At 66.6% G+C, this 13866-nt stretch overlaps 2 protein-coding genes and 1 long non-coding RNA gene across 6 annotated transcripts; 1 reads left to right on the forward strand and 2 right to left on the reverse strand.

Moving 5' to 3' along the window:
• Nucleotides 1-3004: 3004 nt before the first annotated feature.
• On the reverse strand, nucleotides 3005-7324 carry LOC111145801 (F-box and WD repeat domain containing 5). Of its 4 annotated transcripts, none has more exons than XM_022501031.1 (9): nucleotides 7282-7324; nucleotides 6118-6333; nucleotides 5638-5795; nucleotides 5203-5377; nucleotides 4941-5089; nucleotides 4436-4856; nucleotides 4072-4219; nucleotides 3786-3998; nucleotides 3005-3715 (listed from the first exon to the last, which is right to left on the reverse strand). In XM_022501031.1, the coding sequence occupies exons 2-9, from the start codon at nucleotides 6308-6310 to the stop codon at nucleotides 3472-3474; spliced, it is 1701 nt and encodes a 566-aa protein (XP_022356739.1). In that variant the 5' UTR covers nucleotides 6311-6333; nucleotides 7282-7324; the 3' UTR covers nucleotides 3005-3471. The 4 variants fall into 4 exon arrangements, 3 of the variants coding, with proteins under 3 accessions (XP_022356739.1, XP_022356740.1, XP_022356738.1); XM_022501032.1 differs by lacking the exon at nucleotides 7282-7324 and adding an exon at nucleotides 6485-6551; XM_022501030.1 differs by lacking the exon at nucleotides 7282-7324 and having other exon boundaries at nucleotides 6118-7027.
• A 40-nt stretch (nucleotides 7325-7364) lies between these two features.
• On the forward strand, nucleotides 7365-9299 carry LOC111146056 (complement C8 gamma chain). The gene is made up of 7 exons (XM_022501433.1): nucleotides 7365-8060; nucleotides 8163-8299; nucleotides 8415-8485; nucleotides 8561-8659; nucleotides 8925-9026; nucleotides 9109-9147; nucleotides 9233-9299. Exons 1-7 carry the CDS (start codon nucleotides 7923-7925, stop codon nucleotides 9244-9246), a joined length of 600 nt encoding a protein of 199 aa, XP_022357141.1. The 5' UTR covers nucleotides 7365-7922; the 3' UTR covers nucleotides 9247-9299.
• LOC111146057 lies at nucleotides 7994-9171 on the reverse strand. The gene is made up of 3 exons (XR_002640516.1): nucleotides 9091-9171; nucleotides 8449-8622; nucleotides 7994-8210 (listed from the first exon to the last, which is right to left on the reverse strand). It is a non-coding gene; the product is annotated as an uncharacterized LOC111146057 (long non-coding RNA).
• Nucleotides 9300-13866: the final 4567 nt, after the last annotated feature.

The following is a 13866-nucleotide window of genomic DNA, read 5'->3' on the forward strand; positions in this document are numbered from 1 at the left end:
AAGGACCACAACGTGCTCAACTTTCACTGTGGTTTTAAGCAGGTGCGTGCGCAGCGTGGAACCCCACACGGGACTTGACCGCACGGCCCTGAGATCAAGGCCCGAGCCGAGTCAAGGTGGACGCTCGGCCGACGGAGCCCCCAGGCGCCTGCAGAACACACTCAGCTTTTAACATCTTCCTGGAGCACTTGGTATTTTGCCCCTTAACTGGGATGTGGGTCCTTACCCCCAAGGGTCCCTTCATCACCCCCATATCTAGACCGAAAACTCCCGTCAGAAAACATCCTAACTGCCTTTCTTTCCGCCGTCAGACATGTTCTGACGAGCTCAGGTCTGTCTGCAGTTCTGCGCCCTCGAGGGCGTCCCAGCCTCATCCCGACGGTGCTGACGTCCCGTCAGACCTTCCGTCGCTGGCTGGAGTCTCTTCATTGTCTTTCACTTGGGAAATCCCACCTGTGTCCATGAACGGGGTTTTCACCGGCTGCGGCCTCCGGGGAAGACAGCCTTGCTGTCTTCCCCCGCGGCGGCTGGGGAGGGGCTGCCCCTCGCTGGGTGGGCGCCCCCACCGCTGCCGTCAGGGTTCTTCTGTCTTGGGTTCCCGCCGTGTGAGGAGACACGTCTGGGTGTGGGGTTCTCGGCTTCCTGAAGCTGTGGGTGCGTGTCCTGCGCCACAAATGGGCGAGTTCCAGCTGTCCTGTCCGCGGGTCACTCCTCTTCCTTCGGGGGCCCCCAGGGGGCAAACAGACCTTTAGTGTCTGTCCCACAGGTGTCTGGGGCCTGACTCCCCCCAAAATGGTTTTCTTTCCTTTGTTCAGGTTGGATGCTTTCCGTCCCCCTGTCTTCAGTCACGGTCACTGACTTTTCTGTCACGTCTGTCTGCTGGTCTCTCTGTCCAGTGAGTTTTAAAATTTTGCTTTTCAGCCCTCACGCGTCCGTTTGGCTTCTCTTAACCTTCTGCTTCTGTGCTGAGACTTTTGTGTCTTTACGTCTGTCGAAACATCTGTGAAGTTTGTCCAAGCATTTCTGCAGTTGCTGCCGTAGAGTCCGTGCCGGGCAGTCTCGGTAGCTGGGTCTTTTCATCCTTGGCGTCCGCTGAAAGTCCTTCCCTCTGAGCTGACATTTTGAGGGTTTTTGTGTCCTGACTAACCGTGGGTTACATTCCAGAGATGTCTGGATCGGCTCTGGGTCCTATCTGACTCCTGGGCGACCGTCCGTGTCAGCGTTGTTAGGGTTAGGTCCACGACACCCACCGCGGTCTGTGGGCTGGTCCCCGGGCTGGGACTGGGCGCTGGGCCACAGGCTCCTGGGTCTGCCACACGCATCTGCAGCCTGGCGGTTGGCCTTGGCCCGGCGGTCGGCCTTGGTGGTCATAGCCACCTCGCGGCTGCTTCCCTAGCTTCTCCCTCTGGCTGGGGACCAACCCCGTCTGCTCCTTCAGCCAGAGGCACAGGCCCTTGCTGTCCTGCTCTGTCGTGCCCTTCCACGGTCCGAAGGCCACTTCTGGGTCTACGCAGCGGCAGTGCGGAGAGCACAGCAGTCCCAGGCTCTCGGAGCCAGAGCTGCAGTCCAGCCCATGGGCTCCTGCGGCCGGCGCGCTTGCTGCCAGCGGGCCCGTCTGTCGGCTGCTCCGTCGTCCTGGCCGGCTCTTCTCTGGGCGCTGCTTCTGGGCGGAGGCTGTCCTGAGCTCTGGCGGGGGTGCGGACGTGGAGGTCCGGGTCTGCTGTTGCTTCCCATGTGCTGCTGCGCTGCCCCGTTCGGAGCGAGCGCTTAGCTCCTCTAGCGGCGCTGCGGGAGGGATGGGCCCCGTGCCTGACCCACCGTCCTTGGACCTGGAACCTCTGCTGAGAGCTCTAGGACCTTGGGACGCTCGCTGACCGTGGCCTTGCTCTCGTGGGTGCAACTGCCCGTCCTGGCCAGACCTCAGCACACGCGTTCTGAGCACGCACTGCCTCGGCCCTCCTCCCCGCGCCTCCATCCCTCCCTCGGGTTTCACCCAGTTGCATCCCTCCTCCTCCGTCTTCTGGGGACTAATTCTCACGCCAGGGGGTCTGCTCTGACCTCTCTTCCATTTCAGTCACTCTCCCTGTCCTGTCCCACTGGCTTCTTTTCAGAAGTCTGGGAGGGTGTTTCTTATTTCCCCTGATTTTGTTTTACACGTTGAGTTTCCCTGATGATTTTAAGTCTCTCCAGAGAACGTTCCATCTTCACCGCTTGTCGGGAGCTGCTTGTGGCGCCCGGCCCTGTGGCTCTGGTCTCGGCTGGGCCGTGCACGGGACATCTGGGGCTCTGGTGCTACTGTGCCCTCGTCTCCCGGTTCCCCTCCTCGTCCTCCTGCTGCTGATTACTGTGGGCTGGGGCAGCCTCCTCTGGGTGCGCTGCCCACGCTGGTGGACCCTCGGCCAGGAGCAGCTCCTCTGGGCCCTGTGGCTTCCCCGCCGAGACCCTCATGGCCCCTGCCCAGCCGTCCCCCTGTAGCCAGTGCAGGTCCAACCCCAGCAGCCTCTGCTCGGCACTGCCTCTGGCCTCCCGTTCCCCCGTCCGTGTCTGCCACGTCTGTCCAACTGTGGTGACGGTCGCTGTGTGTGCATAGTCAGACAGTTGGACACGATGAGCTCCCTGTGTAGCCAGGCACGGAAGCCAGGCTGCCGCCCCATCCGCACCCCAACCCAGCACCCGGCACCCAGCACAATGAGGGGAGCAGGTGAGCCAAGGACAGACGTGGGACAAGCTCTGGGGGTGTGGCTGGGGCTGCTTCCTGCCTCCACGTCCGCCTCCGCCCCGCATCCCCAGCCCCACGCTGCCGTGTGCGGTCCCGTCCTCCACGGGGCGCCCTTCACACCTCCCTGCTGGCGGCAAGCGCGTGCCATGCTGGACGCGCTCTGGCACTTTCTTCAAGCCAGTGACCTCGTCTGCTCAGAGGTTCCAGGGACAGCGGCTGGGGACTCAGCCCCGAGTGTCTGCTGTCAGCCAGGCCCCTCCCCCACACAGAGACCGGACGACAGGGTGCTATTGCCAACTGTTTATTCAGGCCCGCACGGGGGACCAGTGACATGCAGTTTGCCTGGGCCCACGGCACACTGACCTGCGCCGCCGGCCCTGCTGGTGAGCAAAGGAGTTCCCAGAGGAGGCCCGACCGAAGGATACGTGTGCTGCTGACAGTCGCAGGGCACAGGCCCTGGGGGAAGAGGGTGGGGGAAGGGCAGGGCCCAGTGTCCAGTGCATCCCAAGCCAGCCCGGGGGGCGGCCCCCGCGCTGAAGGTCACAGCCGTGGGAGGCAGTGTGTGGTGTGAGCGTGGGGGGGGCAGGCCGTCCCCTCCCGGCGGTCCTGCTGGACCCCCGTCTAAGGCTTGACTGTCCCGAGTGTGTCTGCCCGCCACACGGTCGGGGCCCTCGGGAAAAGGCTGCAGGCCTCTGTGCCGTCTTCAGTGGGTCCCAGCAGCCCCAGGACACTCCTGTCGGCCAGTGCCCCTCTCAGCGCCTTTGGCTGCCAAACCAGGAGATAAAGGGGTAGGGACGCGGACGCGGGGCCTGGTGGATGCGCACTGTGCGGGGAGAGCGCCAGGCTTTGATGGTGGCGTCGTCGCTGGCCGTCAGCAGGAGCTCCTGCTCTCGGGGGCTGAACACCACCGAGTTGACCACATCCTGGTGCCGCAGCTTAGCCAAGCAGATGTTGTAATGCCGGTCCCAGATGTAGCCATGCCGGTCCTCTGCCCCGCTGCGGGGGAGCCTTGGTGAGACCCTGCCACCGCTCCCAGCCCCAGCCCAGCCCAGCCCCACGCGCCTACCTGGCCACGAAGTCCCTGCTGACGTCCAGGAAGATGAAGAAGCACTCATCGTTGGGCGTGTAGGCGCGGTGCGCCCGCAGAGCCCGCTTTACCTCCCGCATGGTCTTGAGGTCAAACACCAGCAGGTCAATCTCCTCTGCGATGGGCGGTGGCTGCATGGGGTCGGCCACCACGGAGCCGCTGGGCCAGGCCCGGCTGTTGACGTACAGGTACCTGGGCGAGGGGCACCCTGCTTGGTATTAGTGGCCTGCAGAGGCCCCCACCCAGGACACTCTCGGGGGCCCACCTGTTGTCTGGGGACAAGCCCATGCCGATGATGTGTCCGTGCACGTCGATGACGTGGTCCAGGGCATCAAAGAAGGCATCCGAGCCCCGGCCCTCGCCCAGCACAGGCCCAGCTGTGGTCATCTGGTGCGGCAGGATGTGCTTGATGCCTGCGGGAGGCCCGGGGAGAGCAGCCTCTGAACGAGGGGCCCCCATGGAACGTGCACTCCAGGCAGCTGGACCAGGGCGGGGCTCCCAGGACAAGCGGAGGAGGCCGACTGTGCCCACAGACTCCAGCCCTGCCCTTGGCCAGGGCACACCAGCCCAGCGGCGGGGAATCAGTCAGCCCCCAGGCTCCAGGGAGGCAGGAGGGCCCGCTCCCCTACCGATCTGGTGTGGTGAGTAGGTGAGGCAGCCCGTGGTGAAGATAAGCAGCTTGTGGGCGTCGGCCATGCTGTGCTCTGGGGGCTTGGTGCGGCCCTGGGCCAGCAGCTCGGCCACTTTGGTCTCCAGCGCGTGCTCCGACAGCTGGGGCTGCGCCCGCCCATCCAGGAGCCCATCCAAGAAGCGCCGCAAACCCTCCTTGGTGCGGGCCGGAGCCGGCCCTGGCCCCGGGCCTCCCGCCTCGTCCTCACTGTCGCTGCCCAGGTCAAAGACGCGGCAGGGGAGCGCGCCGGCGTCCAGCAGGAGGTCAGGGCTGTCAAAACGGCTGCAGTCGGCCACCATCACTGTGCGGATGGTGCTGGCGTTGAGGTTCTGAATCTTGAAGAGGCGTTTCACGACGTTGACGTTCTCTGACTCCACGTCCTGGGGGTGGGAGACAGCAGGTGGGCACCAGACCAGGCAGAGGGCCGCCGCGGGGGGCCGCCGCAGGGAGCCGCCGGCCCGCACCTGGAAGGCGTTGTTGAGCCAGAGCACTGAGCAGGAGGTAATGTCCCCGATGCGGTGCAGGTTCCCCGAGATCAGGCTGGTCTCCGTGAGCCAGCAGCCAAACACGTCGTAGGGCTTGTTACGCACTCGCGACAGTAGAGCGAAGTTGTCTGGGGGCGGGGGGGGGGGGGGCGGGGCGGTGGGGGGGGGGGGGGGGGGGGGGGGGAGGGCACAGGGCTTTGTAGGAGGAGGGGTGGGGGTGGCCCTGACCGCCCGCCCTCACCTAGGCTGATGACTGCGATCTCACCCGACGAGGAGTTGTGGGGCCCCAGGAACACCCCGGACGCCAGCAGCAGCGAGTCGTCCTGGTTGAACTGGGAGAACTGGGTGTAGCTCCAGTTATAGGGCCGCATGTCCGCGCTGTGCAGCAGCGAGATGGTCAGGTCGTTGTTCCAGATCTGCACGGGGGCAGAGTCATCCGGGGGCCTCTTGAGCCCGCCCTACGTGGGACCCCAGGGCCCAGGCTGCAAGCCCCTCTCCCAGCTGAGCTCAGGCCCAGGAACCACCAGCAGGATGGGGCTCCTTGCCCCTGGCTGCCCGCTGACCCGAGGGGCGTGGGTCCATGTGGCTGGCTCCTGGCCCTGGAGCATAAGTAGCTTCCCTCCATGGGCAGTGTGGGCCGTCCCCGCGGACCGCAGCTGCCGGGGGCCGGGCTCACCTTGACGGTGCAGTCCTTGGAGCAGGAGGCGAACTGGTAGCCCGAGTGGGAGAAGCTGAGGTGCAGAACCTGGTCCGCGTGCTCCCTGAGCGTCTGGACCTCCACACAGGGCACCGTGTCATAGAGCCGCCGAAACTCTTCGTACCAGGACGTGGCCGCTGGGGGTGGGGGGTGGTCACCGCTGGGGCCCTGAGCCTCCTTTCCCACAGAGGCCAGCACCCTAACAGCGTAGGGGACATCACCTCAGCTGCAGGGGTGCCCCTGGCACCCCGAAGCCCCTGCCTCCCAGCCAGGCCTGTACTGAGGCGTGGCCCAGCTGCTCCCCATCCATGTGAGGGCCACGCGGTGCCTGGTGACCGCTATGGAGATCTGGGCAGTGGGGGACCAGTGCTGTGGCTTCAGCTGGCAGCATGTGAATGGCCCTGCCTCCCGCCCTCCCAGCCAGCCTGGTGGCCTGTGGGGCCACGTGCAGGCCCTGACCTGGGTGCCGGGGCACGTCTCGGGCCACCTGGTAGTAGCGGTAGAACTGCTCCCTCCACAGGAACTCGTCCCGGGACACGGCCTGCCACTGGCGGCACACCTGACCGGCGGCCAGTACGTCCGCTGGGCCCAAGCTCAGGAAGATCTGGTAGATGAGGCTGTCAGGGAGCAGGGGTGTGCCCCCCTCGTCCATTGTGACATTCTGCCCAGGCAGCCCTGAAACCCACACGTGGTCCCTTAGTTGCTGGTTGCACTGGCCGAGGTTACTGGCCCCAAGGGAGGGGCCCCGTGGCTGAGCTGAGGCCAGTGCCCTGCTGGGACTTCCATTGGACTGAGCCTGTGTAGAGGGCCAGCTGGCCCTGCCCACCTGCCTAAGGGTCCAGCGGCTCCTCCAAGCGCCCTGGACAGCCACACTCCTGGACCCCGTACTCCTGACGGGCGTCCCCGCACGTCCCAGTGGTTCCCTGGAACAGGCAGCTCCGGGCGGGCAGCCGACCCCGCTCAGCACCTCCCGTCCGGGGCCAGCCTGAGCTGGACCCCACATCTGCTCTGAGCCCAGAAGGGGCTGGTGGCGGGGTGGGGCCCTCCGACCTCCTCCCGCGCGGGGGCCCCGAGACACATGTGGGTGCCTGGGCTGGTGACTGCTCTGAGCCCGAGAAACGAAGACCCGGTGGCCCCCCACGCACTCCTGCCACTCTGACCGGGCAGCCCCAAGGCTTCAGAGCTCTCAGCGTGGGACCGAGGTCCTTCCGAGCAGAGGCCTGGGGCCCGCGGGCCGCCCCAGACGCCGCCAGGGGCACCAGCCGGCCCTTGGCCTCTGCCCTGTGGCCTGGGGGAGCCCTGCCCGGCGGTCAGCGGGCCAGGGCGGCCGCTGTCGCTGCAGGGCGAGGTGGGGGCGGGGCGGGGGTGGCCCAACGTCCCCTCCCCCCTCCCCTCTGAGGGGCTGCGGGGGGCGGGGCCTCGGCTCGGCCCCAGGCCCGGCGGCCTCGGCCACTCATTCATCGGCAGAGGGCGCGGCCGAGGCCGAGGGGCCGGAGGCTGGGGCTGGGCGTGGGGGGCGGGGAGCCGGGGACCGGACGCGGCCGGTTTGCGACCCTCCTCGGGGCCGGGAAACCGGGGGTCCGGGGCCGGACGATGACTTTCCCCGGAGCCGGGCGCACTCACCGCGGCCGCCTCCGCCCGGCTGTGCTGCCCCTGCCCCGGCGCCCGGCCTCGGCCGGCCGACCCGCTTCCGCCCCGCCGCTCCTGCCGCCGCGTCTCTATGATGAAGCCCGCCAGGCAGACGCCTCGAGCCCTGAGGCATCGATGGCCGCAGAGCGCCGAGCACCCGGCAGCCCGCCTCGGCTGTTGCTGCGCCTGCGCGCACTCGAGCTCGCGCCCAGCAGCGCCCCTGGCGGCCGGGAGGGGCGGCGCCCTTACACCGGGGCCCGTGGGCTGGGCTGAGGGCAAGACTCACTCACTTTGAGGGTTCGAGACCCCGCCCCGCCTCTCCCAGCTGCTCGGGCCCTTGGGTTAGAGGGTCGTGGACAAGGAACCAGAGGTCAACTCGGACTTTGTAAACAGGATATGGCGCCAGGGCCCTGCTGGGAAGTGCAGAGTCGAGGAGGCTGGGGGTGGACTTTAGGGGGGGCGGGCAGGGTGCTTGGTAAGGCAGGAGGACCAACGGGGACTTACTGGGTTGGCGGTGGACGTCGCCGACTTCCTGTGCCAGGCTTCTGGGCGGAACTGGACAGTGGACTCTGACCCAGGACTCGGCCGTCCTGACCTAGGCTTCCCCCAGTCCCTGCGCCGTTACTGCCACCGCCATGCTGACCCCCAGGACGGCACTCCTCTTGACTTTGCTCCTGGCTGGGGACTCCCTGAGCCAGAGGGCTCGGAGACCTCCTCAGCCCCCGTCCCCCATCAGCACCATACCGCCAAAGGCCAACTTTGATGCTCAGCAGGTAGAGGGGGACAGGGGGGTGGGCAGGATCTCACCTAGCTTTCCAGGGGCCAGGGCCAGGCAGCCCCTCATCCCCGTGTGCCCTCACATGGCCTGCCCCTAGTTTGCAGGGACGTGGCTCCTTGTGGCTGTGGCCTCCACGTGCGGCTTCCTGCAGGAGCAAGGCCACCGGGTTGAGGCCACCCTACTGCGTGTGGCTCCCCAGCGTGCAGCCATGGCTGTCAGCACCTTCCAAAAGCTGTGAGTCCCCCGCAAGGACCCCTGCCTCCACCCTTGCTGTGGCCTGGACCAGAGTCCTGTGGGGCCCTGCCCGGGTTGGGGTCCCTAAGCCTGCTGTGCTCCCCCCGCCCCCCAGGGATGGGATCTGCTGGCAGGTGCGGCAGCTCTACCGAGACGTGGGAGTCCCGGGCCGCTTCCTGCTTCCAGGTGAGACCAGGGCATCAGGGATGGGGTGCGGGGCTGGGGGGAGGAGCTGACTCGGCTGACTCTGGCCGGCTCCAGGTGCCCGTGCAGTGGACGTGGTCGTCGGAGAGACGGACTATGAGGGCTACGCCGTCCTGTACCTGGAGCGGAAGCGGAGGCTGTCAGTGAAGCTGTACAGTGCGTCCTTGTGGGCCCACGCTCCGCACACACTCAGGGCCATCTGTGCGGGCAGAGGCCGGAAGGACACACACAGACCCTCCTTGTCCTCCCCTCCCTGCATTCTGACCTCCTCAGCTGAGCAGGGGTCAGGGAGGGGCCCTAGTGGATAGGCCCAGGTGTGGGGACAGAGGGGACGGGGAGGGGATGGGTGCGTCCCAAGCACACAATCTCTGTGCCCGGCATGCCCCTCACCGCGTGCCCAGGAGCCCTGTATGTCCCACAGCCCGCTCACTCCCTCCAAGTGACTCGGCGCTGAGTGCGTTTGAGCAGCACGTCCAGAGGGCCAACCTGACCGAGGACCACGTCTTGTTCTTCCCCAAGTATGGTAAGCCTCCTGCAGCGGCCGGCCTTGCCCTCCCGCCGTGTGCCCTGCCCCAGCCACCACTGACCCCTGCTTGGGCCTTCAGGTTTCTGCGAGGCCGCAGACCAGTTCCACGTCCTAGATGGTGAGTGGGCAGTCCCGGCCGGGTGGTGCAGTGACAGGGGCACCCCTCGCTCCTTCATTGGCTGAGTCTCGTCCCTGTGCACCAGAAACAAGAAGGTGAGTTCGGGCAGCGGCCCGGACCTTAGAAGGAGCGAAGACCCTGATGGTGGCGGCACCTGCTACCCCCTCACTGAGCCCCGGCGCCCCCCAGGGTCAGGGCCACCCCGTGGGGGGACACTCTCCCCTGTGTGCCCTGAAGCTGCCCATCACCCACAGAGCTCAGGAACGTGACCTTCATTAAACACTGTCTGTCTTGGCCCCTGATTTCTTCCTTTCCCTGTTGGACCATCTTCTCACGGGCACGTGGGGCTGCTCCCCTGGGTGGGCTGGGGAGGAGCACGTGGCTGGCTCCCCTGGTCAAAAACCCTCCCCAGGGAGGCAGGGTGGTCCCTGCTATCCCAGTGCCCCGGTCTCTGCCTCTTAATTGGGCCGCTGCTCTGTGGTCCCAGCTGCCCTTCCCTGCTCCCAGGCTGGGGGCACACATGCACTGCTAGCCTTGCTGGGCTGCCTGGGGTAGGCCCAGGACCAGAGCCTGTCCCCCTCCCAGATGGTGGGGGACCTTTTCTAGAGGGATCAGGAGCCCTGCCCCCAGGTTCTCCTGGTCTCCCGCTGACCCTGAGCTCCTTCCTGGGAGGCATGGGTCCAGAGTCCCAGTGGCCCTCTGGCCTGTGGCAGGACAGGCCACTGGGGAGGGACAGGCAGATCCCCTCCCCTTTCCTGGATGTGGTACCTGGATCTGCGGGGAGCTGGCAACAGTCTTAGAAACAGGAGGCTGGACTGTCCCTGTGGCTACCCCAAGGGCTGGGACGGGCCTGGGAGCAGGACTGACCACCTGGGCCGGGTCCAGTCCGGGTGTCAGGCAGCCAGGTGCCCCTTGGGGCAGATCGCGAGATCACACAGGCAGGGAGCATAAGGAGGGTGTGGGCGTGTCTGGAGGAAGCAGGCCTAATTCAGGAGCTAGGTTTGGGGTGAGCACAGGAGCTTGGGGCACAAGGTGGGAGTGTCCGCACCCAGGATCTGACCAAGGTTACCCGCTCTGAGGAACCAGGAGGCAAGGTGTGCTTTGCTCTGTAGAGACCCTTCTGGAATTTGGGAACTCCAAGACCCATGGGGGATGGAGGCAGGGAGAGGGACGGGCTGAAAATGGGGTAACAATGTCCACCCCACCCCGGGCAGTGGCTGCCTGGAGAGGCCCCTCCAAGTGATGCCACACTGTTGCGGGGATGTGGAGTGCTGGGGCAGGTCTGCCTCTGGGGGCTCCCCACTACCCCCCAGGGTAGACTGCACGTGCTTTCCACACCCCAGGTCCCGGCCGACCTGCCAGGGGTCGCTGACACGGGGAGATCCCTAGGAGAGAAGAGTCAGGACCGGGGAGAACTGACCCTAGAGGAAACAGAAGCTACTCCAAGAGTGCAAAGGGCACTTAAACAATTTCAAGTCACCCACATATGCCCTCCCCCCAGGGTCAAGGTCTGCCCAGGGGGGTCCTGCCGGTGGCTGCCCCGAGACTAGAGGAGGGGGTTGCGGCCCTTACCCGGTGCCAGGAGACCCTCCTAGTGAGAACACGCCCCAGATCCTCCCAGCACCCCCCACCCCTCATCTCGTGAAACCATCTTCTGCATTGGCTGGAGGGCACTAGCCAGTTTCAACCGCTCTGCTGGCTTGGGAGCAGGTACCCTGGCCCACAGACGCCCACCCAGTGCCCTGAGGGGCCTGCAGGCGCCCTGCTCCGGGAAGGTGTGCCTGGGCTCTGAGGACGCCTCCTCCGTGGGGGGCAGCTTTCTCCCTTCCCTCCCCTTCTCGGCCTCCCCAAGCCTTGCTGGGCAAGATCCAGGCCCACAGGGCTGTGAGTCAGCGCTTACCCAGGTGCTTCTGGACAGACATGTCCGTCCTGGAGACGTGTGCTTGCCTCTCCCTCAGTCTCCCCAATGTCCCCTTGGGAACCAGGACGGGGGTGGGGGGTTAGCCTCCCTTCAGAAGAACGTGGGGAGGGTCTGAGGGCACGGGGCAGCCCCAGGCTGGGCCCAGACTGGAGCTGGAAGGTCCGTCCAGGGAAATGGGCATTAGCTTGGCCAAAGCTGGGCCTGGAACTGGCCCCAAGCCACGCTGTCTTGGGGCCCCGGGCATCGATCTGATGAGTGTTTCTCAACGCTGGGCACACAGGTGGGACGGCTCCCTGTTCCTGGAAGCTCAAGGTCCAGAGCTCACCACTGACTGTGGGTGAGGCTGAGAGGGCGCTGGGGAGCGGGACCCCCCACTGGCCCCCATTTCCTCCCCGGGCTGCGAGGCAGTAGGGGTGAGCAGCAGGCCATCCCAGGGGAACCGCAGGGACCACTCTCTGTCCCAGCTCTGCGTTCCCATGTGGCCCACTGGGACCAGGAGGACGGGTTGGTATCCGCGGGGAGACCCAGCAGCAGCCTTGTACGGGTTCCCTGTCTCCAGTGGGTGGCCGTGGACCATACCCGACCCCACAGACTGCACAGGGCCCACCCTCTGTCCCGTGCAATAGCCTTCCAGAAAGGCAGATCTATAGGGCTGAGGAGAAGAGAGGAAGGCAGCGGGCCATGGCACCCAGGGCTTTGAGGGAAACCATAGCCTCCCCGTGGGCCCTACTTCCCAGAGAGCCACTGATCACCCCGGCTGGAGTCACCACGCACCTGTAGCCGGTGGGGCCGTGGCTCAGAGCTGGCAGTGTCCCAGAGAGGCCCCTGCATGCCTGGCCCCACAGCCCCCAAACAGAACATGAGGGCCTCTGCTCTGGGGTGTGGGAGGGTTCTGACATACCCCCCACTCGGGCATTTTGGGGAAGGCTGCTTCGGGAAGGGCTGCAGGTCCAAACGGCGGCACCAGAGACCCTCCCAAGTGACCACAGGGCTGAGGCCCCACAGCAGCCCAGTGTCCCTCTGGCTCCCCAGGCCTGTCCTTCTGGGTCTTGGGGGGGGGGGGGTGTGCGGGTTACTGTCGCCATGCATTTTATTTCCACAAAAATGTTCAATGAACTCTAATTGTCACAAACTAGGTGAAATAATTGTAGTTCTAAGTGAACTGTTTTTATGTAAAAATGTTATGATTTGTGTTTTGCCTTTTAATTGTAATAGGTGATTTTTAACACCTCAGAAGGAAGAAAAGTACTTTCTTATTTTCTGGAGAGAGGGAGGGTGGGCGCTTGAGATGGAGCAGGGGTGGGAGGATGGAGGGGCAGAGACAGCATCTTAAGGAGGCTCCACACGGAGCAGGGATCCCAACGCGGGCTCACTCCCACAGCCCAGAGATCATGACCTCGGCCCAAATCGAGCGAATGAGCCGAGGCGCCCCAAGAAAAATACCTCCTAAAAAGATATACAAACTTGCCTTTAATTGGCAGAGGTGGTTGGGGGCCTCCAGATAAGGCGGGTCCTGCCGCTGGAGCACTGTCCTGGGAGCCCGCCGGCCTCGGCAGGACGCGAGGGTGCTGCGTCCCAGGCCCCCCGCGCCCAGATCCCACAGGCAGGCGCGTTGTGGGCTGTCCCCGAACTGCCGGCCCTTCTCGCTGGGTGCCCGCGCTCTGCGCACACAGCAGCCCCAGTGGACAGGTGGGCCAGGACCCCTGCCTGTGGGGGCCGGGGCTGGACAGAGCCCGCCGCCCAGGGAACCCACCACCTCCCTCCGGCTCACGGCAGGAGCGTCGCACGGGCTCGTTCCACAGGGCCTGCTCCTGGCCAGCACTGCGCCCGCCCCTCAGTCCCCCCGCCCCCAGCTGAGGGCCTCAGCGGCCGCGGCGGACCCTCGGGGATGCCCTGAACCCAGCGCCCCTCCCCTCCCCGGTGCAGGTCGGTCCCCGTCCACCCCCTCTGCCTCGGCCCCGGGCGCTCGGGAGGGCGGGGCCAGCCCGCCCAGAGCACCGCGCCCGAGCTTGGGGCGAGCGAACCCGGGAGCCGCCGTGCGGGGGGCGGCGGTGCTCCGGCTGCTGCTGTGCGGAAGGGGCGGCCCCGGGCGCGGCGAGCGCGCGGGAGGGTCCCGCGGAGGCCGGAGCGAGGGGACGCCAGGCAGCCGGTGGGGAAAGGGCTGCGGGGAGGCCAGGCCCGGCTCCCGGGAGGATGGGCTGGTGGAGGCGTCCCGGCCTTCGCCGCAGCCACCCCGAGTGGCGGTACCCGCGGACCCCGCCGCCCGTAGCCTTTGCACACGGCGCCGCGCGCCGCCAGCGTCACGTGCCCGCCCTCGACCAATGGCATTGACTGTGGGAGGAGCGCGGTTCGGCAAGTCCGCCGCCAGCCTGCAACCCGCCCGGCGGACGGTAGGGGGCGCCAGAGTCACCCAGCGCCGCGGGAGGCCCCCGGAACCGTGCTCCCCGCTAGCCCCGGAGGCGTGGGCGGGGTGGGGGGCCCTCCCGGGAGCGAGGCCCGGGGTTGCTCTCCGGCGCGGGGGACCCGCCTGCCCTCCGCTGCGGCCGGGAGGGCGGGGGGGGGGGTCTCGCCCCCAGCGCCCCAGAGCGCAGGCGCAGAGGGGGCCGGCCTGCACGTGTTGAGCGTGTCGCCTGCCGCAGTTCCGGGCCACCCGCGGGGCGGGAAGTGGGACGCGGCGTTCAAAGCGTCCGGGGTCGGAGCCGCCACCCCAGCTTCTGCTGGGCCGAGAGGCCTCCTGTGGGAGGTTCCGGGGAAATCGGTTCGCATTTCTCCTCTTCTGGGCCGGAGTCCCCCGGAGC

Source organism: Enhydra lutris, unplaced genomic scaffold (assembly GCF_002288905.1).
Source record: "Enhydra lutris kenyoni isolate GAN:26980312 unplaced genomic scaffold, ASM228890v2 scaffoldscaffold13, whole genome shotgun sequence".
NCBI classification, from domain to species: domain Eukaryota; kingdom Metazoa; phylum Chordata; class Mammalia; order Carnivora; family Mustelidae; genus Enhydra; species Enhydra lutris.

What these genes read in the sequence shown, in the direction of transcription:
- LOC111146056 (XM_022501433.1), top strand. Translation starts at nt 7,923, where the DNA reads ATGCTGACCCCCAGGACGGCACTCCTCTTGACTTTGCTCCTGGCTGGG. An exon ending in CCAACTTTGATGCTCAGCAG is followed by an intron (nt 8,061 to 8,162) that starts GTAGAGGGGGAC and finishes GCCTGCCCCTAG; the next exon opens with TTTGCAGGGACGTGGCTCCT. An exon ending in GGGCCGCTTCCTGCTTCCAG is followed by an intron (nt 8,486 to 8,560) that starts GTGAGACCAGGG and finishes GGCCGGCTCCAG; the next exon opens with GTGCCCGTGCAGTGGACGTG.
- LOC111145801 (XM_022501030.1), bottom strand. Translation starts at nt 6,661, where the DNA reads ATGTGGGGTCCAGCTCAGGCTGGCCCCGGACGGGAGGTGCTGAGCGGG. An exon ending in AGACGTGCCCCGGCACCCAG is followed by an intron (nt 5,796 to 6,117) that starts GTCAGGGCCTGC and finishes CCCCACCCCCAG; the next exon opens with CGGCCACGTCCTGGTACGAA. An exon ending in GATCGCAGTCATCAGCCTAG is followed by an intron (nt 5,090 to 5,202) that starts GTGAGGGCGGGC and finishes CCCCGCCCCCAG; the next exon opens with ACAACTTCGCTCTACTGTCG.